Source organism: Salvelinus alpinus, chromosome 23 (assembly GCF_045679555.1).
Source record: "Salvelinus alpinus chromosome 23, SLU_Salpinus.1, whole genome shotgun sequence".
Lineage (NCBI taxonomy): Eukaryota > Metazoa > Chordata > Actinopteri > Salmoniformes > Salmonidae > Salvelinus > Salvelinus alpinus.
Genome location: NC_092108.1, coordinates 33253946 through 33276397, shown reverse-complemented (window position 1 = coordinate 33276397; position 22452 = coordinate 33253946). Strand labels below are relative to the sequence as shown.

The 22452-nt window shown below is 40.9% G+C and overlaps 2 protein-coding genes across 8 annotated transcripts in view; both read left to right on the top strand.

Moving 5' to 3' along the window:
* LOC139550819 (high affinity 3',5'-cyclic-AMP phosphodiesterase 7A-like) overlaps positions 1-15398 on the top strand; it is a 63184-nt gene extending 47786 nt beyond the window's left edge. For all 7 annotated transcript variants that reach the window (XM_071361997.1, XM_071361996.1, XM_071361994.1 and 4 more), the window contains exons 10-13: positions 12583-12727; positions 12959-13055; positions 13185-13265; positions 13578-15398. In XM_071361997.1, coding sequence (XP_071218098.1) covers positions 12583-12727; positions 12959-13055; positions 13185-13265; positions 13578-13804 — 550 coding nt within the window. In that variant the 3' untranslated portion in view covers positions 13805-15398. The remainder of the gene's footprint in view (positions 1-12582; positions 12728-12958; positions 13056-13184; positions 13266-13577) is intronic.
* A 138-nt stretch (positions 15399-15536) lies between these two features.
* LOC139550820 (armadillo repeat-containing protein 1-like) lies at positions 15537-22113 on the top strand. The gene is made up of 7 exons (XM_071362002.1): positions 15537-16172; positions 16728-16915; positions 17152-17243; positions 17828-18017; positions 18242-18358; positions 19582-19656; positions 19948-22113. Exons 2-7 carry the CDS (start codon positions 16754-16756, stop codon positions 20137-20139), a joined length of 828 nt encoding a protein of 275 aa, XP_071218103.1. The 5' UTR covers positions 15537-16172; positions 16728-16753; the 3' UTR covers positions 20140-22113.
* The last annotated feature ends 339 nt before the right edge of the window (positions 22114-22452 follow it).

The window sequence follows — 22452 nt, the reverse complement described above, 5'->3', positions numbered from 1 at the left end:
TATTTTTCCCTCATCAATCTACACACAATACCCCATAATAACAAAGCAAGAACAGGTTTTTAGAAATGTTTGCTAATTTTATAAAATAAAAAAAACTGATATCGCATTTACATAAGTATTCAGAGCCTTTACTCAGTACTTTGTTGAAGCACCTTTGGCAGCGATTAAAGCCTCAAGTCTTCTTGGGTATAACGCTACATGCTTGGACAAGGAAGATGGCGCCGACAGACATGGCAACACTGCTTCTCGCTCCTAAGCAATTTTGCAGTATTTTTTTCTTACAATATTAGCACAGAACATTTTTTTGTGCTATTACATAAAGCCGGAAATGTAAATGTATTTAAAAAAAAAAACATTTAACCTTTATTTAACTAGGCAAGTCAGTTAAGAACAAATTCTTATCAATTCTTATTTATAATGACAGCCTACACGGGCCAAATACAGATGACGCTGGGCCAATTGTGCGCCGCCCTATGGGACTCCCAATCACGGACGGTTGTGATACAGCCTGGAATCGAACCAGGGTGTCTGTAGTAACGCCTCTTGCACTGAGATGCAGTGTCTTAGACCGCTGCGCCACTCGGGAACCCAAAAAGAACTGTTGGATATCAGAACGGTAGTAACTCACCAGCATTATGACCAGGAATACAACTTTTCCGAATTTGATCCTTTGTTCGTAGCCCCCAGGGCAATTGAACTTATCCCAGACACTGCTCCAAGACACCGCCAGCGAAGAGAGGTATTTGGAGTGGACTTCTAGTCAGACTCAGGAGGCGTGCACACCATCCACCGCTTCTGAGTATATTACTCGCTAATGTTCAGTCTCTGAACAATAAAGTAGACGAGCTCAGGGCAAGGATCTCCTTCCAGGGAGACATCAGGGACTGTAGCATACTCTGTTTAATGGAATCATGGCTCTCTCAGTACATACTGTCCCCGTCCATATAGCCAGCTGGGTTCTCAGTACATCACGCAGACAGGAATAAAGAACTCTCCGGGAAGAAGAAAGGCGATGGTGTATGTATCATGATTAACTACTCATGGTGTGATTGTGATAACATACAGAAACTCAAGTCCTTTTGTTCACCTGACCTAGAGTACCTCACAATCAAATGCCGACCGTATTACCTCCCAAGAGAATTCTCTTTGGTTATAGTCACAGCCGTGTATATTTTCCCTCAAGCCGATACCACGATGGCCCTCAAGGAACTACACTGGACTTTATGCAAACTGGAAACCACATATCCTGAGGCCGCATTTATTGTAGCTGGGGATTTTAACAAAGCAAATTTGAGGAAAGCGCTACCGAAGTTCTATCAACACATTGACTGTAGTACCTGCTCTGAAAAAATACTCGACCACTGCTACTCCCCCTTTCGAGATGCCTACAAGGCCCTCCCCCGCCCTCCTTTCGGAAAATCAGATCACGACTCCATTTTGCTCCTCCCTTCCTATAGGCAGAAACTCAAACAGGAAATACTCGTGCTAAGGTCTATTTAACACTGGTCTGACCAATCGGAATGCATTTTGTTCACGCAAGATATGTTCTGGGTAGTCTCTGATAATAACATTGACGTATACATGGACAAGGTGACTGAGTTCATCAGGAAGTGTATGGGGATGTTGTTCCCAATGTGACTATGAAAACCTACCCGAAACAGAAACCATGGCTTTCCCAGCTGCCAGACCATGAAAGAGAAGCTCTCTACCAGTGCGTTCCCGAGCGCACAGTTGGCTGATAAAATAGGTATGCTTGCCGCTGACTTTCGACGCCGATTTGCTGACTTTGAAGCACAAAAAAGCAGGTTGGAACTGCTCGGTAACCCATTTGCTGTTGACGTGGAAAGCTCACCACCAAACCTCCAAATGGAGTTGATTGACCTCCAATGCAATGATGCACTGAGGGCAAAATATGCCGGCAGTGGGTGCTGCGGAGTTCGCCCGTTTCCTCCCCGACACAATGCCCCAGCTGCGCATCCAGGCTGCTCAAACGTTGTCTATGTTTGGCAGCACATACCTGTGTGAACAACTGTTTTCTTTGATGAACCTGAACAAAACATCACACAGAAGTCGACTTACTGCTGAACACCTCCACTCAATTCTGAGGATTTCCTCAGCTCAGAGCCTTACCCCGAACATTGATGAACTTGTGGAAAAGATGGGACAGCACCAAGTATCACCCTCAACCTCAAACAAGTGAACATTACTGTGCAATCACATATTTAGAGTTTTTACTCAGTTCAAGTTTAAAAGTTAAAGTTTAATATTTGTTTTCACTGCATGTTACTTCTCCTTAAACAAAGTGTTGTTTTTGATTAATAGATTTTTGCACTTTATTTTATTGTATTTCAATCCAATTATATTTTAAAAATATTTCAGTTGAGTGGATGATAGAAAATTGCTATTATTGTTTTTTTCTTTGAAGTAAATTTAGCCCACTTTTGCTAAAATAGAAAATATAGGCTACTGATGGTGCCTTGAATACCGGTTTCTTTCATTTAATGTTCATGTTATGGGGATTTTTATATAAAGGAAATTTGTCTTTTGTGTCTGTTGAAAATTAAAGATTACTGACAGAGCCATAAGAAAATATTGCTTTATTTATCTGATCATATTGGAATATATTTGTTAGGTTTTCAGTAGGTTCAATTAGGTTCACTAGACTATATGCGTCATTTAAAAATTTTTCAATGAACATTCGAACAGTCCGGCCCTCGGCTTGTAGCTAAATTTTTTATTTGGCCCTCCGTCCATTTGACTTTGACACCCCTGGCCTACAGGGAGGAGGTGAAGGCTCTGACAGAGTGGTACCAGGAAAATAACCTCTCTCTCAACATCAACAAAACAAAGGAGCTGATGGTGGACTTCAGGAAACAGCAGAGGGAACACGCCCCTATCCACATCGACGGCACCGAAGGGGAGAAGTTCCTCAGCGTACACATCGCTAACAATCTGAAATGGTCCACCCATACAGACAGTTTGTTGAAGAAGGCGCAACAGCCCCTCTTCAACCTCAAGAGGCTGAAGAAATTTGGCTTGTCACCTAAAACCCTCACAAACTTTTACAGATGCACAATTGAGAGCATCCTGTCGGTCTGTATTATCGCCTGGAATGGCAACTGCATCGCCAGAAACCTGCAGGGCTCTCCAGAGGGTGGTGCGGTCAGCCCAACGCCTCACCGGGGGCACACTGCCTGCCTTCCAGGACACCTACAGCACCCGAAGTCACAGGAAGGCCAAAAAGATCATCAAGGACATCAACCGCTCGAGCCACAGCCTGTCCACCCTCTTATCATCCAGTAGGCGAGGTCAGTACAGGTGCGTCAAAGCTTGGACTGAGAGACTGAAAAACAGCTTCTATCTCAAGGCCATCAGACTGTTAAATAGCCATCACAAGCCGGCTACCACCCGGTTACTCAACCCTGCACCTTTGAAGCTGCTGCCCTATATACATAGACATGGAATCACTGGCCATTTTAATAATGGAACACTAGTCACTTTAATAATGTTTACATACTGCTTTACTCAACTCATATGTATATATTGTATTATATTCTACCATATTTTAGTCCAATGCCACTCCGACACGGCTCATCCTAATATTTATATATTTCTTCAATTCCATTAATTTACTTTTAGATTTGTGTGTATTGTTGTGAATTGTTAGATACTACTGCACTGTTGGAGCTAGGAACCCAAGAATTTCTCTACACTCGCAATTACATCTGCTAAATACAGTACCAAACAAAAGTTTGGACACACCTACTCATTCAAGTTTTTTTTTTAATATATTTTTTAAATATTTTCTACATTGTACAATAATAGTGAAGACATCAAAACTATGAAATAACACATATGGAATCATGTAGTAACCAAAAAAGTGTTAAACAAATCAAAATATATTTTATATTTGAGATTCTTCAAAGTAACCACCTTTTGCCTTGATGACTGCTTTGCACACTCTTGGCATTCTCTCAACCAGCTTCATGAGGTAGTCACCTGGAATGCATTTCAATTAACAGGTGTGCCTTGTTAAAAGATCATTTGTGGAATTTCTTTCCTTAATGCGTTTGAGCAAATCAGTTGTGTTGTGACATGGTAGGGGTGGTATACAGAAGATCACATTATTTGGTAAAAGACAAATCGATTTGACAACATCCGGTGAATTGTCAGATATTAAACTTTCATGAAATCACACATGCAATACACCAAATTAAAGCTACACTTGTTGTTAATCCAGCGGCAGTGTCAGATTTCAAAAAGGCTTTACGGCGAAAGCAAACCGTGCTATTATCTGAGGACAGCACCCCATCAAACAAAGACAGACAATCATAATTCAACCCGCCAGGCGCGACACAAAACTCAGAAATAAAGATATAATTCATGCCTTACCTTTGACGAGCTTCTTCTGTTGGCACTCCAATATGTCCCATAAACATCACAAATGGTCCTTTTGTTTGATTAATTCTGTCGTTATATATCCAAAATGTCCATTTATTTGGCGCGTTTGATCCAGAAAAACACCTGTTCCAACTCACGCTACATGACTACAAAATCTCTCATAAGATACCTGTAATCTTTGTCCAAACATTTCAAACAACTTTCGTAATACATCTTTAGGTATTTTTTTACGTAAATAATCAATACAATGTAAGATGGGATAAACTGTGTTCAATACCAGACGAAAACAAAGAAAGCATGTTCCAGGTCGCGCGCACCAAATCATTAGAGTGCACCTGGAGTGACACAGGAAAATAACAGGGCTACTTCTTCATTTCTCTAAAGAAAAACATCAACCAATTTCTAAAGACTGTTGACATCTAGTGGAAGCTATAGGAACTGCACGCATATTTCTATTAAAACGGCCTTGCCTTAGAAAACCAATGGAAAACAGATTGACCTCAAACATTTTTTCCCAGTAGCAGGCAGTTTACTTTGGGCACACTTTTCATCTGGACGTGAAAATAGCGCCCCCAAGCCGTAAGAAGTTAAGACATGAAGTTTAGTCAATACGGAACATTTCAAGAACTTTGAAAGTTTCTTCAAGTGCAGTCACAAAACCATCAAGCGCTATGATGAAATTGGCTCTCATGAGGACTGCCACAGGAAAGGAAGACCCAGAGTTACCTCTGCTGCAGAGGATACGTTCATTAGTGTTACCAGCCTCAGAATTTGCAGTTCAAGTCAATCAATTGTCATGACGTGGCACTTTTTGGGTATAGCTAGTAGCTTCCCACTCTCTCCCATACACCCAGGTTCTGTTATATCAGGTCGTAAATTACTGGAGGAGACTCTCTCCTCCTGGCCATGCAGAAAGAGACACATAGAGAGAACAAAGGATTTCACATGGCGAACTACTAAATCCCCAAAATGAGGATTTGATACAAAATGTCCACTTGTGAGAAGATGGGAATGGTCCGTGGACACTTAAGGGATGGGTATGACGAGTGTGTTTCATTTGGTGACCTCAGAGAGGACAGGAAACACACATGACTATATCTCCAAATATGTATATTTCTAAATTTTGGGGTTTGCATCTAATTCTTGTATAAAATGAATGAGTAAAGACAAAACTATTTGTGAAATGATGTAAGGTGATGTTAAACCTTCAATGAAAGAGAATTGTATTCCCTTTCAATTTGAACTAAGTCATTGGCCCGCCCCCTGTGAGCACAGACATGATCTGGCGTCATGGAACTGCCCTTTTCTACTGTTATGAATAAAAAACCCTCCTGAAGAAATCCTCTTTAGACCACGCGTACCTCGATGGACACAGGTTGAGTTCAGACCACGCGTACCTCGGTCAGCTGAGGGGGCAAAGGTTTGAGTAGAGACCACAAAAACCTCAGTGTCCGCTAAGGTTACAATGGTTGTTGAATTCCTAACCATACCACGTGGAGCATTGGCTACACGGGTGGAAATGGTTCAACTCTGAGACTATCGATCCCGACAGAATAAGAGCAAGTCTTAGATACTAATTACTGCAGCTAGAAATGATGTCAACCTGGGATGCAAAGACCGACAACCCCCGAAACATCTATTCTATGAGAACATTTCTGAATGGTACTGAAGACTTCAGGGAAGCAGAGAGAGAGACGCTCGGATGAACTCTCCAACAGAAGGACTGACGATTCCAAAAGAGATTACGACGACACACTGGGTGTAAATACAGTTGAAGTCGGAAGTTTACATACACTTAGGTTGGAGTCATTAATAAATACTCTTTGGGCTAGGGGGCAGTATTTTGACGTCCGGATGAAAAGCGTGCCCAAAGTAAACTGCCTGTTACTCAGGCCCAGAAGCTAGGATATGCATATAATTGGTAGATTTGGATAGAAAACATTCTAACGTTTCTAAAACTGTTAAAATAATATCTGTGAGTAAAACAGAACTGATATGGCAGGCGAAATCCCGAGGACAAACCATCCAAAAAAACCATAATCAGCCTACCACTGTTTCCAATGGCTGGCATGTTTATTATGAGGCGAAATCCTCCCAGATTGCAGTTCCTAGAGCACCCACTAGATGTCAACAGTCTTTAGAAAGAGTTTCAGGCTTGTTTTTGGAAAAATTAGCTAGAATTTTTAGTTTTTCTAAGTGGCTTCCATTTTGGCTGTAGTGTTTTCATGCGCGTGGATGAGAGCGCGTTCTTTGTTGTTTATCTCCGGTAAAGACTAACGATTCTCCGTCTTAAATTTGACCGTTTATTTACATATTAGGGTACCTGAGGTTTGATTATAAACGTTGTTTGACTTGTTTGGAGAAGTTTATTGGTAACGTTTGGGATTCATTTTGTATGCATTTTGAAGCAGGGAAACTGGTGGATTATTGAATGAAGCGCGCCAGCTAAACTGGGTTTCTGGGGATATAAAGAAGAACTTTATCGAACAAAAGGACCATTTGTGATGTAGCTGGGACCTTTTGGAGTGCCAACAGAAGAAGATCTTCAAAGGTAAGGCATTTATTATATCTCTATTTCTGACTTTCGTGGAGCACCTTCCTGGTTGAAAAATGTTTTTCATGCTTTTGTATGCGGGGCGCTGTCCTCAGATAATCGCATGGTGTGCTTTCGCCGTAAAGCCTTTTAGAAATCTGACACAGCGGCTGGATTAACAAGAAGTTAAGATTTATTTTGATGTATGACATCAATGTATCAATGCATCATGATGACATGTATTGTCATGAATGTTAAATATTTATATTTCTGTAGTTTGAATTTCGCGCTCTGCAATTTCACCGGATGTTGTCGAGGTGGGTCGCTAGTGGAACGCCTGCGCCAGAAAGGTTAAAACCACTCCACAAATGTCTTGTTAACAAACTATAGTTTTGACAAGTCGGTTAGGACATCTACTTTGTGCATGACACAAGTAATTTTTCCAGCAATTCTTTATAGACAGATTATTTCACTTATAATTCACTGTATCACAATTCCAGTGGGTCAGAAGTTTACATACACTAAGTTGACTGTGTTTTTAAACAGCTTGGAAAAATCCAGAACATTTCATGGCTGTAGAAGCTTCTGATAAGGCTAATTGACATAATTTGAGTCAATTGGAGCTGTACCTGTGGATGTATTTCAAGGCCTACCTTCAAAGTCAGTGCCTCTTTGCTTGACATCATGGAAAAATCTAAAGAAATCAGCCAAGACCTCCACAAGTCTGGTTCATCCTTGGGAGCAATTTCCAAATGCATGAAGGTACCACGTTCATCTGTAGAAACAATAGTACGCAAGTATAAACACCATGGGACCATGCAGCCGTCATTCCGCTAAGGAAGGAGATGCGTTCTATCTCCTAGAGATGAACGTATTTGGTGAAAAAGTGCAAATCAATCCCAGAACAACAGCAAAGGACCTTGTGAAGATGCTGGAGGAAACAGGTACAAAAGTATCTATATCCACAGTAAAACGAGTCCTATATCGACATAACCTGAGAGGCCGCTCAGCAAGGAAGAAGCCACTGCTCCAAAACTGCCATAAAAAGCCAGACTACGGTTTGCAACTGCACATGGGGACAAAGATTGTACTTTTTGGAGAAATGTCCTCTGGTGTGATGAAACAAAAATAGAGCTGTTTGGCCATAGTGACCATCATTATGTTTGGAGGATAAAGGGGGAGGCTTGCAAGCCGAAGAACACCATCCCAACCGTGAAGCACGGGGGTGGCAGCATCATGTTGTGGGGGTGCTTTGCTGCAGGAGGGTCTGGTGCACTACACAAAATAGATGGTATCGTGAGGATGCAAAATTATTATATTGAAGCAACATCTCAAGATATCGGTCAGGAAGTTAATGCTTGGTCGCAAATGGGTCTTCCAAATGGACAATGACCCCAAGCATACTTCCAAAGTTGTGGCAAAATGGCTTAAGGACAACAAAGTCAAGGTATTGGAGTGGCCATCACAAGCCCTGACCTCAATCCTATAGAAAATTTGTGGGCAGAACTGAAAAAGCTTGTGCGAGCAAGGAGGCCTACAAACCTGACTCATTTACACCAGCTCTGTCAGGAGGAATGGGCCAAAATTCACCCAACTTATTGTAGGAAGCTTGTGGAAGGCTACCCAAAACGTTTGACCCAAGTTAAACAATTTAAAGGCAATGCTACCAAATACTAATTGAGTGTATGTAAACTTCTGACCCACTGGGAATGTGATGAAAGAAATAAAAGCTGAAATATATCATTCTCTAAACTATTATTTTGAAATTTCACATTCTTAAAATGAAGTGGTGATCCTAAAACAGGGACTTTTTACATGGATTAAATATCAGGAATTGTGAAAAACTGAGTTTTTAAATGTATTTGGCTAAGGTATATGTAAACTTTTGACTTCAACTGTATTTTCATCAATGTGTCAAGAGATGTAGTATTAAAAAACTTGAGTGTCTCCCTTGATCCTGGGTCCTGGCAGTGTTGTGCAGACTCAGGACAACTGAGCTTTGGAGTAATATGTAGATTTAAAGAGGAGTCCGTAATTTGCCTTCTAATGATCATGATCTTTTCTTCAAATTAGTAAATTAATTTATCACTGCTGAAGTGAAAGCCATCCTCTCTTGGGGAATGCTGCTTTTTAGTTAGCTTTGCGACAGTATCAAAAATACATTTAGGATTGTTCTTATTTTTCTCAATTAAGCTGGAAAAATAGGATGATCGAGCAGCAGTGAGGGCTCTTCGATACTGGACGGTACTGTCTTTCCAAGCTAGTCGGAAGACTTCCAGTTTGGTGTCGCTCCATTTCCGTTCCAATTTTCTGGAACCTTGCTTCAGGGCTCGGGTATTTTCTGTATACCATGGAGCTAGTTTCATATGACAAATGTTTTTAGGGTTGAGACTGCATCTAGGGTATTATGCAAGGTTAAACGTCCTTGGGTAGGTGGAGGGAGTCTAGAAGGGGCATCTAGGAATCTTTTGGGTTGTCCGAGAATTTATAGCACGGCTTTTGATTGGTTGGGGTCTGAGCAGATTATTTGTTGCGATTGCAAACGTAATAAAATGGTGGTCCGATAGTCCAGGATTATGAGGAAAAACATTAAGATCCACAATATTTATTCAACGGGACAAAACTAGGTATGGCTGTGGCAGTGAGTAGGTTGGAGACATGTTGGACAAAACCCACTGAGTCGTTGATGGGTCTGTGGACTTTTCCATGTGAATATTAAAGTCAACATAAATGTGAATATTATCTGCCATGACTACAAGATCCGATAGGAATTCAGGGAACTCGGTGAGGAACGCTGTATACGACCCAGGAGGCCTGTAAACAGTAGCTATAAAAAGTGATTGAGTAGGCTGCATAGATTTCATGACTAGAAGTTCAAAAGACGAAAATGCAGTCGTTTTTCTTTGGTAAATTGAAATTTGCTATCGTAAATGTTAGCAACACCTCCGCCTTTGCGGGATGTAAGGGGGATATGGTCACTAGTATAACCAGGAGGAGAGGCCCCATTTAACACAGTAAACTCATCAGGCTTAAGCCATGTTTCAGTCAGGCCAATCACATCAAGATTATGATCAGTGATTAGTTCATTGACTATAACTGCCTTGGAAGTGAAGGATCTAACATTAAGTAGCCCTAATTTGAGATGTGAGATATCACAATCTCTTTCAATAATGACAGGAATGGAGGGGGTCTTTATTCCAGTGAGATTGCTAAGGCGAACACCACCATGTTTAGTTTTGCCCCACCTAAATAGAGGCACAGCCACGGTCTCAATGGGGATAGCTGAGCTGACTACACTGACTGTGCCAGTGGCAGACTCCACTAAGCTGACAGGCTGGCTAACAGCCTGCTGCCTGGCATGCACCCTATCTCATTAATTCAAGTAACAGACACATCTCAACATCAACTGTTCAGAGGAGGCCGCTTGAATCAGGCCTTCATGGTCGAATTTCTGCAAAGAAACCACTACTAAAGGACACCAATAAAAAGACTTGCTTGTGCCAAGAAACACGAGCAATGGACATTGAACCTGTCATCCAGGCAAAGGGAGGCTACTTTGAAGAGTTTAAAATATAAAATATATTTTGATTTGTTGAATACTTTTTTGTGTTATTTCATAGTTTTGATGTCTTCACTATTATTCTACAATGTAGAAAACAGTAAAAATAAAGAAAAATCATTGAATGAGTAGGTGTGTCCAAACTTTTGACTGGTACTGTATGTGTACGTGACCAATAAAATTGCATTTGATTTATTTGGGAATTTGTCCCATTCTTCTCTGGAGATCCTCTCAATGTTTGTCAGGTTAAATGGGGAACGTTGCTCCACAGCTATTTCCAGGTCTCTCCAGAGATGTTCGGTCGTGTTCAAGTCCGGGCTCTGGCTGGGCAACTCAAGGACATTCCGAGACTTGTCCCGAAGCCACTCCTGCAATGTCTTGGCTGTGTGCTTAGGGTTGTTGTCCTGTTGGAAGGTGGACCTTTGCTCCAATCTGAGGACCTGAGCTCTTTGGAGCAGGTTTTCATCAATGATCTCTCTGTACTTTGCTCCGTTCATCTTTCCCTCGATCCTGACTAGTCTCCCAGTCCCTGCCGCTGAAAAACATCCCCACAGCATGATGCTGACACCACCATGCTTCACCATAGGGATGGTGCCAGGTTTCCTCCAGACGTGACGCTTGGTAATTCAAGCCAAAGAGCTCAATCTTGGTTTCATCAGACCAGAGAATATTGTTTATCATGGTCTGAGAGTCTTTAGGTGCCTTTTGGCAAACTCCAAGCGGGCTGTCATGTGCTTTTTACTGAGGAGTGGCTTCCATCTGGTCACTCTACCATAAAGGCCTGATTGGTGGAGTGCTGCAGAGATGGTTGTCCTTCTGGAAGATTCTCCCATCTCCACAGAGGAACTCTAGAGCTCTGTCAGAGTGACCATCAGGTTCTTGGTCACCTCCCTGACCAAGGCCCTTCTCCCCCGATTGCTCAGTTTGGCTGTGCGGCCAGCTCTAGGAAGGGTCTTGGTGTTTCCGAACTTCTTCCATTTAAGAAGGATGGAAGCCACTTCGTTCTTGGGTACCCACAGTCCTGTATCTGAGGTCTACGGACAATTCTTTCGACCTCATGGCTTGGTTTTTCCTCTGACATGCACTGTCAACTGTGGGACCTTATCTAGACAGCTGTGTGCCTTCCCAAAGTATTTATAATCAAATGAATTAACCACAGGTGGACTCCAATCAAGTTGTAGAAACATCTCAAGGATGATCATTGGAAACAGGATATATCTGAGCTCAATTTTGAGTGTCATAGCAAAGGGTCTCAATACTTATGTAAAAGGTATTTCTGTTTTTATTTTTAATACATTTGGAAATATTTCTAAAAATCTGTTTTCGCTTTGTCATTATGGGGTATTGTGTGTAGGTTTCTGAGGATTTTTATTTCATTTAATACATTTTAGAATAAGGCTGTAACGTAACAAAATGTGTAAAAAGTCAATGGGTCTGAATACTTTCTGAAAGCACTGTATATATTGCACCTGTAGGAGAGATGTTTTTGTTTTGTTATTGGAGACAGAGAATGACAGGACATCCTCTGTGACTCTGAATTGTTTTGTTGCATGCCATGAAATAATTTTCATTGGATTAGGATCTTTATGTAATGTGGTTGATTTTTGTTTTATCAGATCCATGTGATTACTGCTAGCATAGACTTATTGTTGTGTTCGGTACTTCTTGCAGCAGTTCATTTGCCACAACTTGGTAGAAAAATATGAATAGGTTTAAGCACTTGGAGTTTTTCATAATGTTTTCTTTAACTTGATTAAATGTATTTTATCTAGTGAGCTATATTAGTGAAGAGCTAGGGTTCTTTCCAAAGTATAATTCCATCCATTCATTAGGCATAACCCTTGTTGGCAGTCAGATCTAGTCTATATTTAACTACATCTACATCCACTAAGACATTTAGTTTATGAAATACTAACTGTGGAGTCCCCCGATTTAGCTAATTTAAATGTATCTTCAGACTTCAGTGTAATCACCCATTGCCATTGGAAAATTGCAGTAAAAAAAAAGGCTTTACCTTTATGTTTATGAAAATGACTCTGCTTCATTAGTATGTGCTAATGAATATTGATTGGATGCTGTTGTCATTTAGATTGAACATGGAGGAGCGGCTTGGATCCCTGATTCTGGCCACGGACATCAGCAGGCAGAATAACTATCTGTCAGAGTTCAGGACACACTTGGACAAGAGAGATCTCTGCCTCACTAATGGAGGACATCGGCACTTTATCCTTCAGGTGAGCAATGTGTACCAAATAACAAAAAGAGCATTAATAACTGTATTATCCATCGCCCTTTTCCACTGTTGTGGCATTAAGAGATCATCTCAGAGGCAATGAAGTGTTGCTAAAAGTGAATCGTCCATGCGGTTGAGGCTGATGGAGGAAAGGGAGAGAGCGAGACAGACTGAGCGATATGTTGTCCTTTTCCTGAGTCTCCGCTCTGTTTTCCCCATTGACCCTGTAAAGATAGCTCTGAAGTGTGCGGACATCTGCAACCCCTGCCGACCGTGGAAACTCAGCAAACTGTGGAGCGAGAAAGTGACAGAGGAGTTCTTCCACCAAGGTACTATATCATGAAACCCTGTACTGGGCTAATCCCCTTTAATATTAATCCAGGTGTTTATTAAGATTGCACCCATGTGTGACAGTATGGTTTATATAATGAGTATTAACCAATCCTTCTTTTCATCAGGTGACATTGAGAGGAAACATCATCTTGAAGTAACCCCACTCTGTGACAGGCAATCCAACTCAGTTGCCAATATACAGATTGGTAAAGTTACCCCTCTTAATCTAAGTCCGCTATAAGCATATGATTAATTTAGATTTTATTGTGATTTGGTGTCCTGTCCAGGGTGTGTACGTCAAGCTGCCTCACGCTACAGAAACAATAGATCCTCCTGCCCTCTGGGCCATTCTGGCTCGGACAAGGCTATTTACTGTACTTGTAATGATTTAAAATGTGTCCTACTTAATATTTGTACATTTGCTTGTGGTTGGGGTTTTCTTATCCTGACTTTAGCAGCATTGTGTGATTTATTAGTCAGAACTTGCTCTGAATGAGAGATGTCTCCTTCCCCTGCAGGTTTTATGACGTACGTGGTGGAGCCTCTGTTTGTGGAATGGTCACGCTTCTCCGACACACGGCTGTCCCAGACCATGATGGGCCACCTGAGCCTGAACAAGCAAGGCTGGAAGGAGGGTAGGGACAAGCAGGAGGCTAGCACTAGTAGGGCCTCAGAGGAACAGAGTACTTCTGCTGTCAAGGACTCAAACTCCAAAGAATTACCTCAGGGAAGTAAACGGTCATGACTCGCCAAGAGAGTGAAGTGTCAGGAAGCGAAGAGAATCTCCTCACCGGACAAAAACTACATTACCCATCACTCCCTGCACCACAGCACCTCAGCCACATGCTCCCCATCTAGGTTAACCACTGTTTTTGTTTTTCACATAATTTAACTTAATTTATTGCATTTTGACCCTTTACTTTAACAACATAGAGCAATACATAGATACCTCATGTTGCTTCTGCTGTATTTCGTTTTTTATTTCATATTTTATTTATTTTTACTGTAGTTCTGCTCTGACATCACTAATTTGACATGCCACCCTTTGAATAGAGACCTGAAGGGAATTATTTTAAAAAGACCCTTCTGATTAAAGTGCCATCTGCAAACAATTTGTTTTAATGTTTTTAAAGTGAGGAAACCTTGTATTCAGAGAGAGGTTCATGTTGAGTGATTGAGACAAGCTTCTGTGGGTTTCTCTATTTCAGACTTAGTAATACTTCCTCGTACAATAAATAATGTGAAGAGCCCACTTCACTGCTGCCTCTTTACAAGCATCTACTTTGTGTTGTATTTTACAAATTAAACATTGGTTCTGTAAAAAAAATAGTACATACTGTATGTGAATAACCACTCACATGAAATAGTTGTCCTGTACATACTGAACAAACATCTGATTGCAGATCAACACACCAAATGCCCTGAAACGACTGTTTTGGTCCGTTTGTTGCTACTTGCACTGTGAACTATAACATGTCTTATGACCCAAGACTCAGTCAGCTCAGAAACTAATTGTGTGAAAAAAAGTATATTGGATGTGGTATGAAATCAATTTCTTTACCTGTATGGTGTTGGGGATTTAACCATAGTCTGATGTTTTGTTAGGGGGGAAAGGGGGCATACGTGTGGCCTTAACCATAGAAATAGAATATAGATTCTATTTCTATGACCTTAACATTCTTTCAACACTTGAATAACCACTCTTCCATATTAGTAACGGATGACCAGAGTTAAGTGTGTTGAAGGTATAAACAGCATGACTACTTATTAAGATAAATTGGGAGGTCTGCCTCTGGTAGAGCTGCGCCATGACATACAATGTTATTTTAGAGAGTTGAAGCCCTTTCTAGAATGCAAACAGGCAACATTTAAGACTGGCAACGGATGCCTTTAAGCTATGCACAAAACTAAGTGACCAAACCAGTTGTTTTTTAATAAGGTGGATCATGTATTCTCAATGCATTGTTCGACTGTTTGCCTCTGATGTGGAAGGAAATTACTAGGCATTAGTAGATTGGTCAGTGACTCAGTCAACATAAAACATTCCATATTTTATTTATTTTTGGTATTGTTTTTTGATTCTATACACAAGGCACGATCGTGTCTCTGGTTGGACGTTCAGTACATTGAATAAAAACCGGTGCTTTTCATTATGGCAAAACAAATGTATTTTCTGGTAACTGAAAGACTGTTTGATATAACTGTTTACCATTTTAATGTAAGTCGTTTTTGGCTAGAAACTTGCGTGGCAAACTATTTTGTGAAAAGCTTTGCCAAATTGATATTTTGATACTTGCCAGTTGCAGTTACATTTTCATTAAAACAACTTGTCACACGTGCTTGCTTTCTTTTCCTCTCTTTTAAGCAGTCTCAGTCGTTCTTTACAGTTCTACAAATAATGTTCTATTCTCTGTGGTGTTTTGCAAATTCGAGAAAATATTTATTTAATGTTTTATTAAAGATGCTGGGGCGTATTCATTAGGCCAATTATGTTACAAAACGTTTCTTAAACTAAATCAAACGAAACGAAACGGGGAGGGACCAAGACAGAATTAAATGTTAGTAATTTAACAGGATATCTATGGGACCTACCTGAATTTGTCCAAAAAGAAACTCGTTATAGTTGAGAACGTTTTGCAACTATTTGGACTAATGATTACATCACAGATAACTAAGCTTTCTCTTTGATCTGTGTTTTGTTTAAAAATATTACTTTGTAGAGGTCTGACATTAATACAGATCTAGGATCAGTGCATTGAGGATCCGTGTTAAAATATAAACCGTAAAACTGATCTTAAATCAGCATGCTGGGGCATCATCTGACATCACGCACCAATATATGGTGCGTGAAGAACAATGCAGCTGAATGGCTTGTGAAGTGGGCATGTCGCCCCCAACGTCCAATCGGAGACGTTTATATTGCAGAGTGGCCGCTTGGAACAGTCCTGTCCAGTTTGTCGGTAACTGAATACCACATTTTGTAATGTAATAATAACAGAAAATAAAAGCGTCTGGCTACATTTGTGTTATTTTACCCGTTGGATTTTGTCCATGCTGTCTTTCTTGGACGCTGTGTGCACATTGTGCAGGTCCGAAGAGGCATTTATTTGAAGGTAAACGGCTGTGTTGCTAGCTTATGTCAGTTAACTAGCATACGCTAACTAGCGAGGTTGTGTCAAATGTGTCATGAGTTGAGCCATTGTTTTGCTAAATACTTTTGTATTTGCCCGCCAAACATAATTGTGTATCTATATTTCAAGCTTTGCAGCTAACATAAAAAGTATTCAGTTAGCAACATTAACTAGAGCGAACACATTCACCCAATCCCACCAGTATAGAGTTTGCTTATTTACTACGTTAGCTAGTTAACTATCATCCACCTTGGCTCGAGTATAAAAACGAACTCACATATTCTCCTACTGACAAACACGTCAGCTAGCTATCTAGATAGGTAACTAAGTAAAAACCTAGTTATCTATATCTACTAAACACATGTTATATTGGAGCACAGAATGTTGCCCTGCGGGATGTAATTTAACTATCTAACGTTAGCTACATACTGTGTTTACAGTATAATATTGAGCTAGCTAATACATTTAATAGCAAAAGTTTATGACTTGTTTCTGAATGTCAGCCCCTCCATATCTTCTCTCTCTTTGTCGATTCAGACTTGTATGGGTCTGTAAGAGGCATCATGAGTAGGGAGCCAGACGCTTTGGCTGTGGTGAACCAGTTGAGGGATCTTGCTGCAGATCCTATGAACAGAAGAGCTATTGTTCAAGACCAAGGTTGCTTACCCGGACTCATCCTTTTTCTGGACCATCCCAATCCCCAGGTTGTCTACTCAGCACTCCTGGTAAGCCCCCCTGTAGTGGATGCATTGCATTCTAAAAGTCAATGCACCTGGTTACTGAAGTGACTGGGCTGCTTTGAAGTCTGTGTACTAGCTACTTACACCCAACAACAAATAAATGGTTGTTGGGTGTCTAATTGTAATCTTAATTCAAATACCATGCTCCTTAACCTTGTAAGTGGGAATGTCATTTTGCTGTGGGTGAATGTATTCTCTTGTGTTTCTTGTGTCCCCTTCAGGCTGTGCGCTACCTCGCAGAATGTCGTCAAAACAGGGAGAAAATGAAGGGAGAGCTGGGGATGATGTTAAGTCTTCAGAATGTCATGCAAAAGTGAGTATTTCAACCTTGCGAAAGCCCAGATCATGATTGTGTAGTCTCACGCATCTTGTCTGTTGATATCTTTGTCAAATAGAAAATATTTGGTATTCTTTGCAACTGTTCTTTTTCCCTGTGAGACCCAAGGTTGCAAAAATCCAACTAGTCCTAAACTCATGTCAAACACTACATAGCTCATCTTCTTAGACCCAGTTGGGTTGCTACCATGCTGTGTTGTCATGTGTTGCTGCCACGCTATGTTGTCATCTTAGGTCTCTCTTTATGTAGTGTTGTGGTGTCACTCTTGTCGTGATGTGTTTTGTCCTATATATTTTTTTTTAATCCCGACCCCGCAGGAGGCCTTTTGCTTTTTGGTAGGCCGTCATTATAAATAAGAATTTGTTCTTAACTGAATTGCCTAGTTAAATAAAGGTTAAATAAATAATAATTAGAGAAACAAACATTCTGAGCCACAGCTAGAAGTGCTACAAAACTGTATTTGTAATTTTACTTGGGTCTCACAATTCAGAGCCTGTACATTAATACTGTTGAAACTAAAGATTTTAGTCATCTAAAATCTATCTTTTTCCCCCCCTTAGGACAACCACCCCAGGAGAGACTAAGCTGCTGGCCTCAGAAATCTATGAACTCCTCCAGGCTTCTAACGGTGAGGATGCAGACAAGCCTGAGGAGGGCCCCTCTTGCAGACGTAAGGCCCAGTTCTTCCTGGGCTCCACCAACAAGCGGGCCAAAACAGTGGTCCTCCACATACATGGCTTGGATGACTCTGTGAGTGCCCCCATACTGACCAATAAGTGTATCAATAAGGACACTGTCATGTTAGCTCCAGTAACATCTTTACTAAGATAAAACCGGATATGTTACACAGAGCATTATGGGTTCTGTAATACATCATGCCTCAATAAATAGCTATTAGCTCAGGTGACAGTTCTTGTAGTCCACTATAAGAGGTAAAGTGAGTTTATACAGTTATTCCCATTAATCTCCTCCAGAGCCGGAGGAGCCTTTGTGAAGAGTCCTTGTTGAAGATCCGAGGCGTCATCAGCTTTACATTCCAGATGGGCGTTAAGAGGTGCATCGTCAGAATCCGCTCAGACCTGAAGGCAGAGGTGAGTCGCATCCTGTCTGTCCTATTAGCCAACAGCATGTTCTAGGGAGGCAATGGAGGCCAGAGGCGAGTCTGTCTAATCTCGGCAACCCAGAACCAAAATCTCGCAGCTACTCTATTAGGTTCTGGGGGGAGAGGTACGAAGGCACATCACTGCATTCTGTATCAGAAAGTAGGCTCACCCTCCTTGAAGTCACGTAGATCGATGCATTGTACTCTTTTTGTTTATAAAGCCCTTCGGCATGAACTTCCGCCGTACCTTACTTCATTCTTAACTTATAGACGTACGAGATACCAGAACCAGTCTCAGGGATGGCTAACTCTGGAGATCCCTTCGAACTCCACTGAGTTAGGTAAATCTGCTTTTAGATTTTTTGCACCTTACTTATGGAAAAATCTTTAAGGCTCTCTAAAATTGGATGAGTTGGTGCTTCTAGGGCAATTCAACAAGACTGATGGAGGACCTTTTTACTGAAGAATGTTTGTTTTCTATGATTGTGTTTTACTTTTAGTCTATTAATGTATATATTGATGTGCACAGGGTATATAGATGTTTTGATGTGTATACAGAGCTCATCTGAGAAAGAGACCTTGGTCTCAGCATGACTCCCTGTCGAAATAAATGTTCAATAAAAGATACATAAACCTAGAGTGAGTGGCAGAACCAGAATGGATCCCCTTTGGTAGGTCAACCCAACTCTCTCTGCAAGTCTTGAGCAGGTGTCTGGGCCAAAAGTCCCCTTCTGGAAGATGCCAGGTGTAGGTTCACACCCGCAAAGTCTTGATTTGTCCAAATTATATATCCAGCAGTTGCTCCTCGTAAAACGCCTGTCCACGAGCACCCTCAGCGTGCTCGGAAACCTGACACATCCGGTTTTCAGGGGAAATGAAAGAGAGCCTGTGATGTGCCTTCTGCTTTTGGACATTAACCAGTATTTCTGCGTTAATAAGGCGACACTTCATCTTAACTCCTCCACATTTACTGGATTGTTGAACAGTGCAGAAGAGAACCTCCCCCGACAGTTATTTTTCTCTCGCCAGGACCAGTAAGAAGTCAACTTTGCTGATGTGTTTCTTTTACGCCTGCCTCGTTAGATTAGTCCAAGAGAGATTAAGGTGGCAGACAACCTGCTGTCCTGGTAGAACATTCTGGAGAGGGGATGGAGGAGGGAATAATGGCTGATGTGTTGTTGGTATTCATTTAAACCTCTGCTTCCTCTGTAGGTTCTGGGTTCTGCCATCGCCTCAACTGAAGTAATGAAAGCTCAACAGGTGGTCAGGGGAGAGGATGGAGAAGAGGTTTGTGTTTATGAATGAACTCCCAGTGTTTTGTTTTTGTTGTCTTAACAACAGCCTTGGTTGAATCAATGTTTTATATACTTTCTGTTGCAATTGATTTCCCCGAGAAGGTCTATTTTGGTCTACAAATATTATCAAGGAATTATCTTATCTCAAGGATAAAGCTGACAGAACGGAGTTGGGTATCTAATTCGAATCTAAATTCAAATACAATGCTACTTGACCTTGTATGCAGGAATGTCATCTACCTTATGCTGCACATTGAATTTAACACTTCCTTTTGCTGTTCAGGTAATCATCCCATTCCCGGAGGATGGTTCGGTAGCGGTGGAGCAGAATGTGGCTCTTCCAGACTACCTTCCAGAGGAGGAGAGCCCGTCCCAGGAGCCAGACAAGGCTGTGACCTGCGTGGGCACAGGGCAGGATGGAGCAGGCTGGCTAGGCACTGCAGCTAACTTCCTGTCCCGCTCGTTCTACTGGTGACACTCCCAGACCACCCACACCTTTTCAGATACTACAGATACAGAATCAGGCTCCCAGCTGCCAAAGAGCTGGACTGCCAAAGGCAATGTGTAACAACAAACTATTCCAATGCGTACAGTACACACATGCACCCACAATCTCACACCCACCTTGCACCATACAGAATCACCAAGCCATTAAGGGAAAGGACTGGCTTCCGGAATTGATTCTTATTTCTTATCTTTAGGGTTCTGATTGAGAGCTAGACTATTCTTTCTGCACATGTAAATGTTTTGAAAACCAAATTGTCTTGTTGTGAGGAGCATTATTGTGGCAGCATTAGGACTTGATCCATCAGAAAGGGTCGAAACTTTACCACAAAATTAATTTCCTGTAGTTAGAGCACTTTTTTTTAAGCATCTGAAAGCGTGTTTGCATTAAGGGTCTTTTTCTCCCTACCTTTTTATCTGACTTTTTAGACCAAGAACTGACCCATCCTCCTCTTTTTTTGGCAATGGGTGTTCCAGAATATGCAGTAATCAACATGTGTTCAGTTATCGTGCCTTTCATTTCATTCTGTTTACATAGAGACCCTTGTGACTGACTGTCAGCTTTAGTTCTGAAATGTATTCTGCCTGTAAGGCTCTCCTTTGATATATTCCAAAGGTTACTGATGTAGACACTGGATAAACTCCAATCTAGGTACTCTTCAATTCCAATACCTACTGAAATCATTAATGGAATCTGTCGTGAGTTATGAGAAATGTTTACAGGACTGGGTGGCTGGTTGAGACTGTTTTCTCTCCAGAAACAGCATGGAGATTTTACAGTCTGACCACTGTGGTATTCTCTAACAACGTGGTGTCATGCATTATTAGCTTGTTTTATGTTAAGTATTACTCATTCGAAGGACAATATTAGAATATCTTTCCTAAGGAAGAGCATTGTTCCTCTTTCAGGGACAGCCTCTGCCATTTCCCCAATGTCTTGCATGATTTAACACCGTTAAAAATAATACAAGGTAAATGTAAATCTCTCGTGGACAGACTACATAAACATAAATGGTTAAGCATCTGACCAAATTACGTGAGATTTGAGTTCTGGTTTAACCAAGATTAGGCTAAGCCTAACATGAATAATCTCTGAATATATGTTGATGGAAACAAACATTGTTAGATTTCATTGGAGATGGATTGGCCAGCCGTGTCCTTAACCTGTGGTTAAAGGGAGCTCAAGTGGGTGCTGCCTTAGTTTCGGGTTATCTGTAAGTATAGAATTCTGAATATTTTGGCTGGTTCAGTCAATATAGTGGATCAATTGCCCAGCCTCTGAAATAGCTATGCTATCAGTGCATGTTAGTGTATGAATGGGAAATGTTTGTGCTGAGTTTATTACTGTTCAAAGTAAATCTCAGCATAAGAAGTATTCAGTTTGTACCACCTATTTTACAGGTAACAACCTCTGTGGGAGAACTTTCAAAAGAGGTTATCTTTTGAAAGTGTGTCTTGAAAGTCAATATCTGTCTGGAGGGGGAAAAATCCTTGTATAGAATTGTCAAGCAATGTCCTGTTGTCCACTCATGTATTTGTTTTTCATCCTGTAAAGACTCCCATCTCGTACAATCACACCTGACTAGATTGTGTTTATCATGCCAGGGCAGCATGCATCTTATTTGCGAATACTGTATAGTTCACACTCATCAATACTGTGCATTGGTTGCCAATGAAGTCATTCACAAAGAAATATGTAAATATCTTTGTCTTGTCATTGACATGCTTTTTGTTCAGAAACCATTATTAGGTCAACTATCGTGTTCAACATTGTGTTTTTGATGTGAGTTATGATTCCTAAGAGTTACATAAAATAATATTAAAAGCCAATGTTATTCTATGAAATATGAAATTGTTCATTTTATTGACACTGATGGGATAGGGTACTGCCTGAAATGGAGGACATGACAGTTTATTCAACATAATAAACTATGAAAGATGTTGACCATGTTTGGTTTCAATGAATGAAATGTCCCTTTTACTGACAACTGGTGTCCTTCTCTGAGAGGTGTCTATCACTTTCATTTAGTTTCAATGTTCTGTATAGTAGATAACTAATGCCCTTATCAGTATCGAAAGAGAGTCAAACCAACTGACTTGGCTTCCCTCTAATGTACTGTACAGTATAATTCACTTGTGATTGCATTCCCATAAAAGTGGGGAGAAACAGAATGTTGGTCCCCTGTGACATTACAAAAGGGCCTTGTCTTAGAGCTCCTTCCCATAATGCATGTTCTTCTTGCTATTACTTTGGACCCAATAGGCTTGGCAAATGTCCAACCTC

Coding starts and splice junctions, on each gene's coding strand:
- LOC139550820 (XM_071362002.1), top strand. CDS start 16,754: ATGAGTAGGGAGCCAGACGCTTTGGCTGTGGTGAACCAGTTGAGGGAT. Junction 18,359..19,581: donor GCTCAGACCTGAAGGCAGAG/GTGAGTCGCATC, acceptor CTTCCTCTGTAG/GTTCTGGGTTCTGCCATCGC. Junction 19,657..19,947: donor GGGGAGAGGATGGAGAAGAG/GTTTGTGTTTAT, acceptor TTTGCTGTTCAG/GTAATCATCCCATTCCCGGA.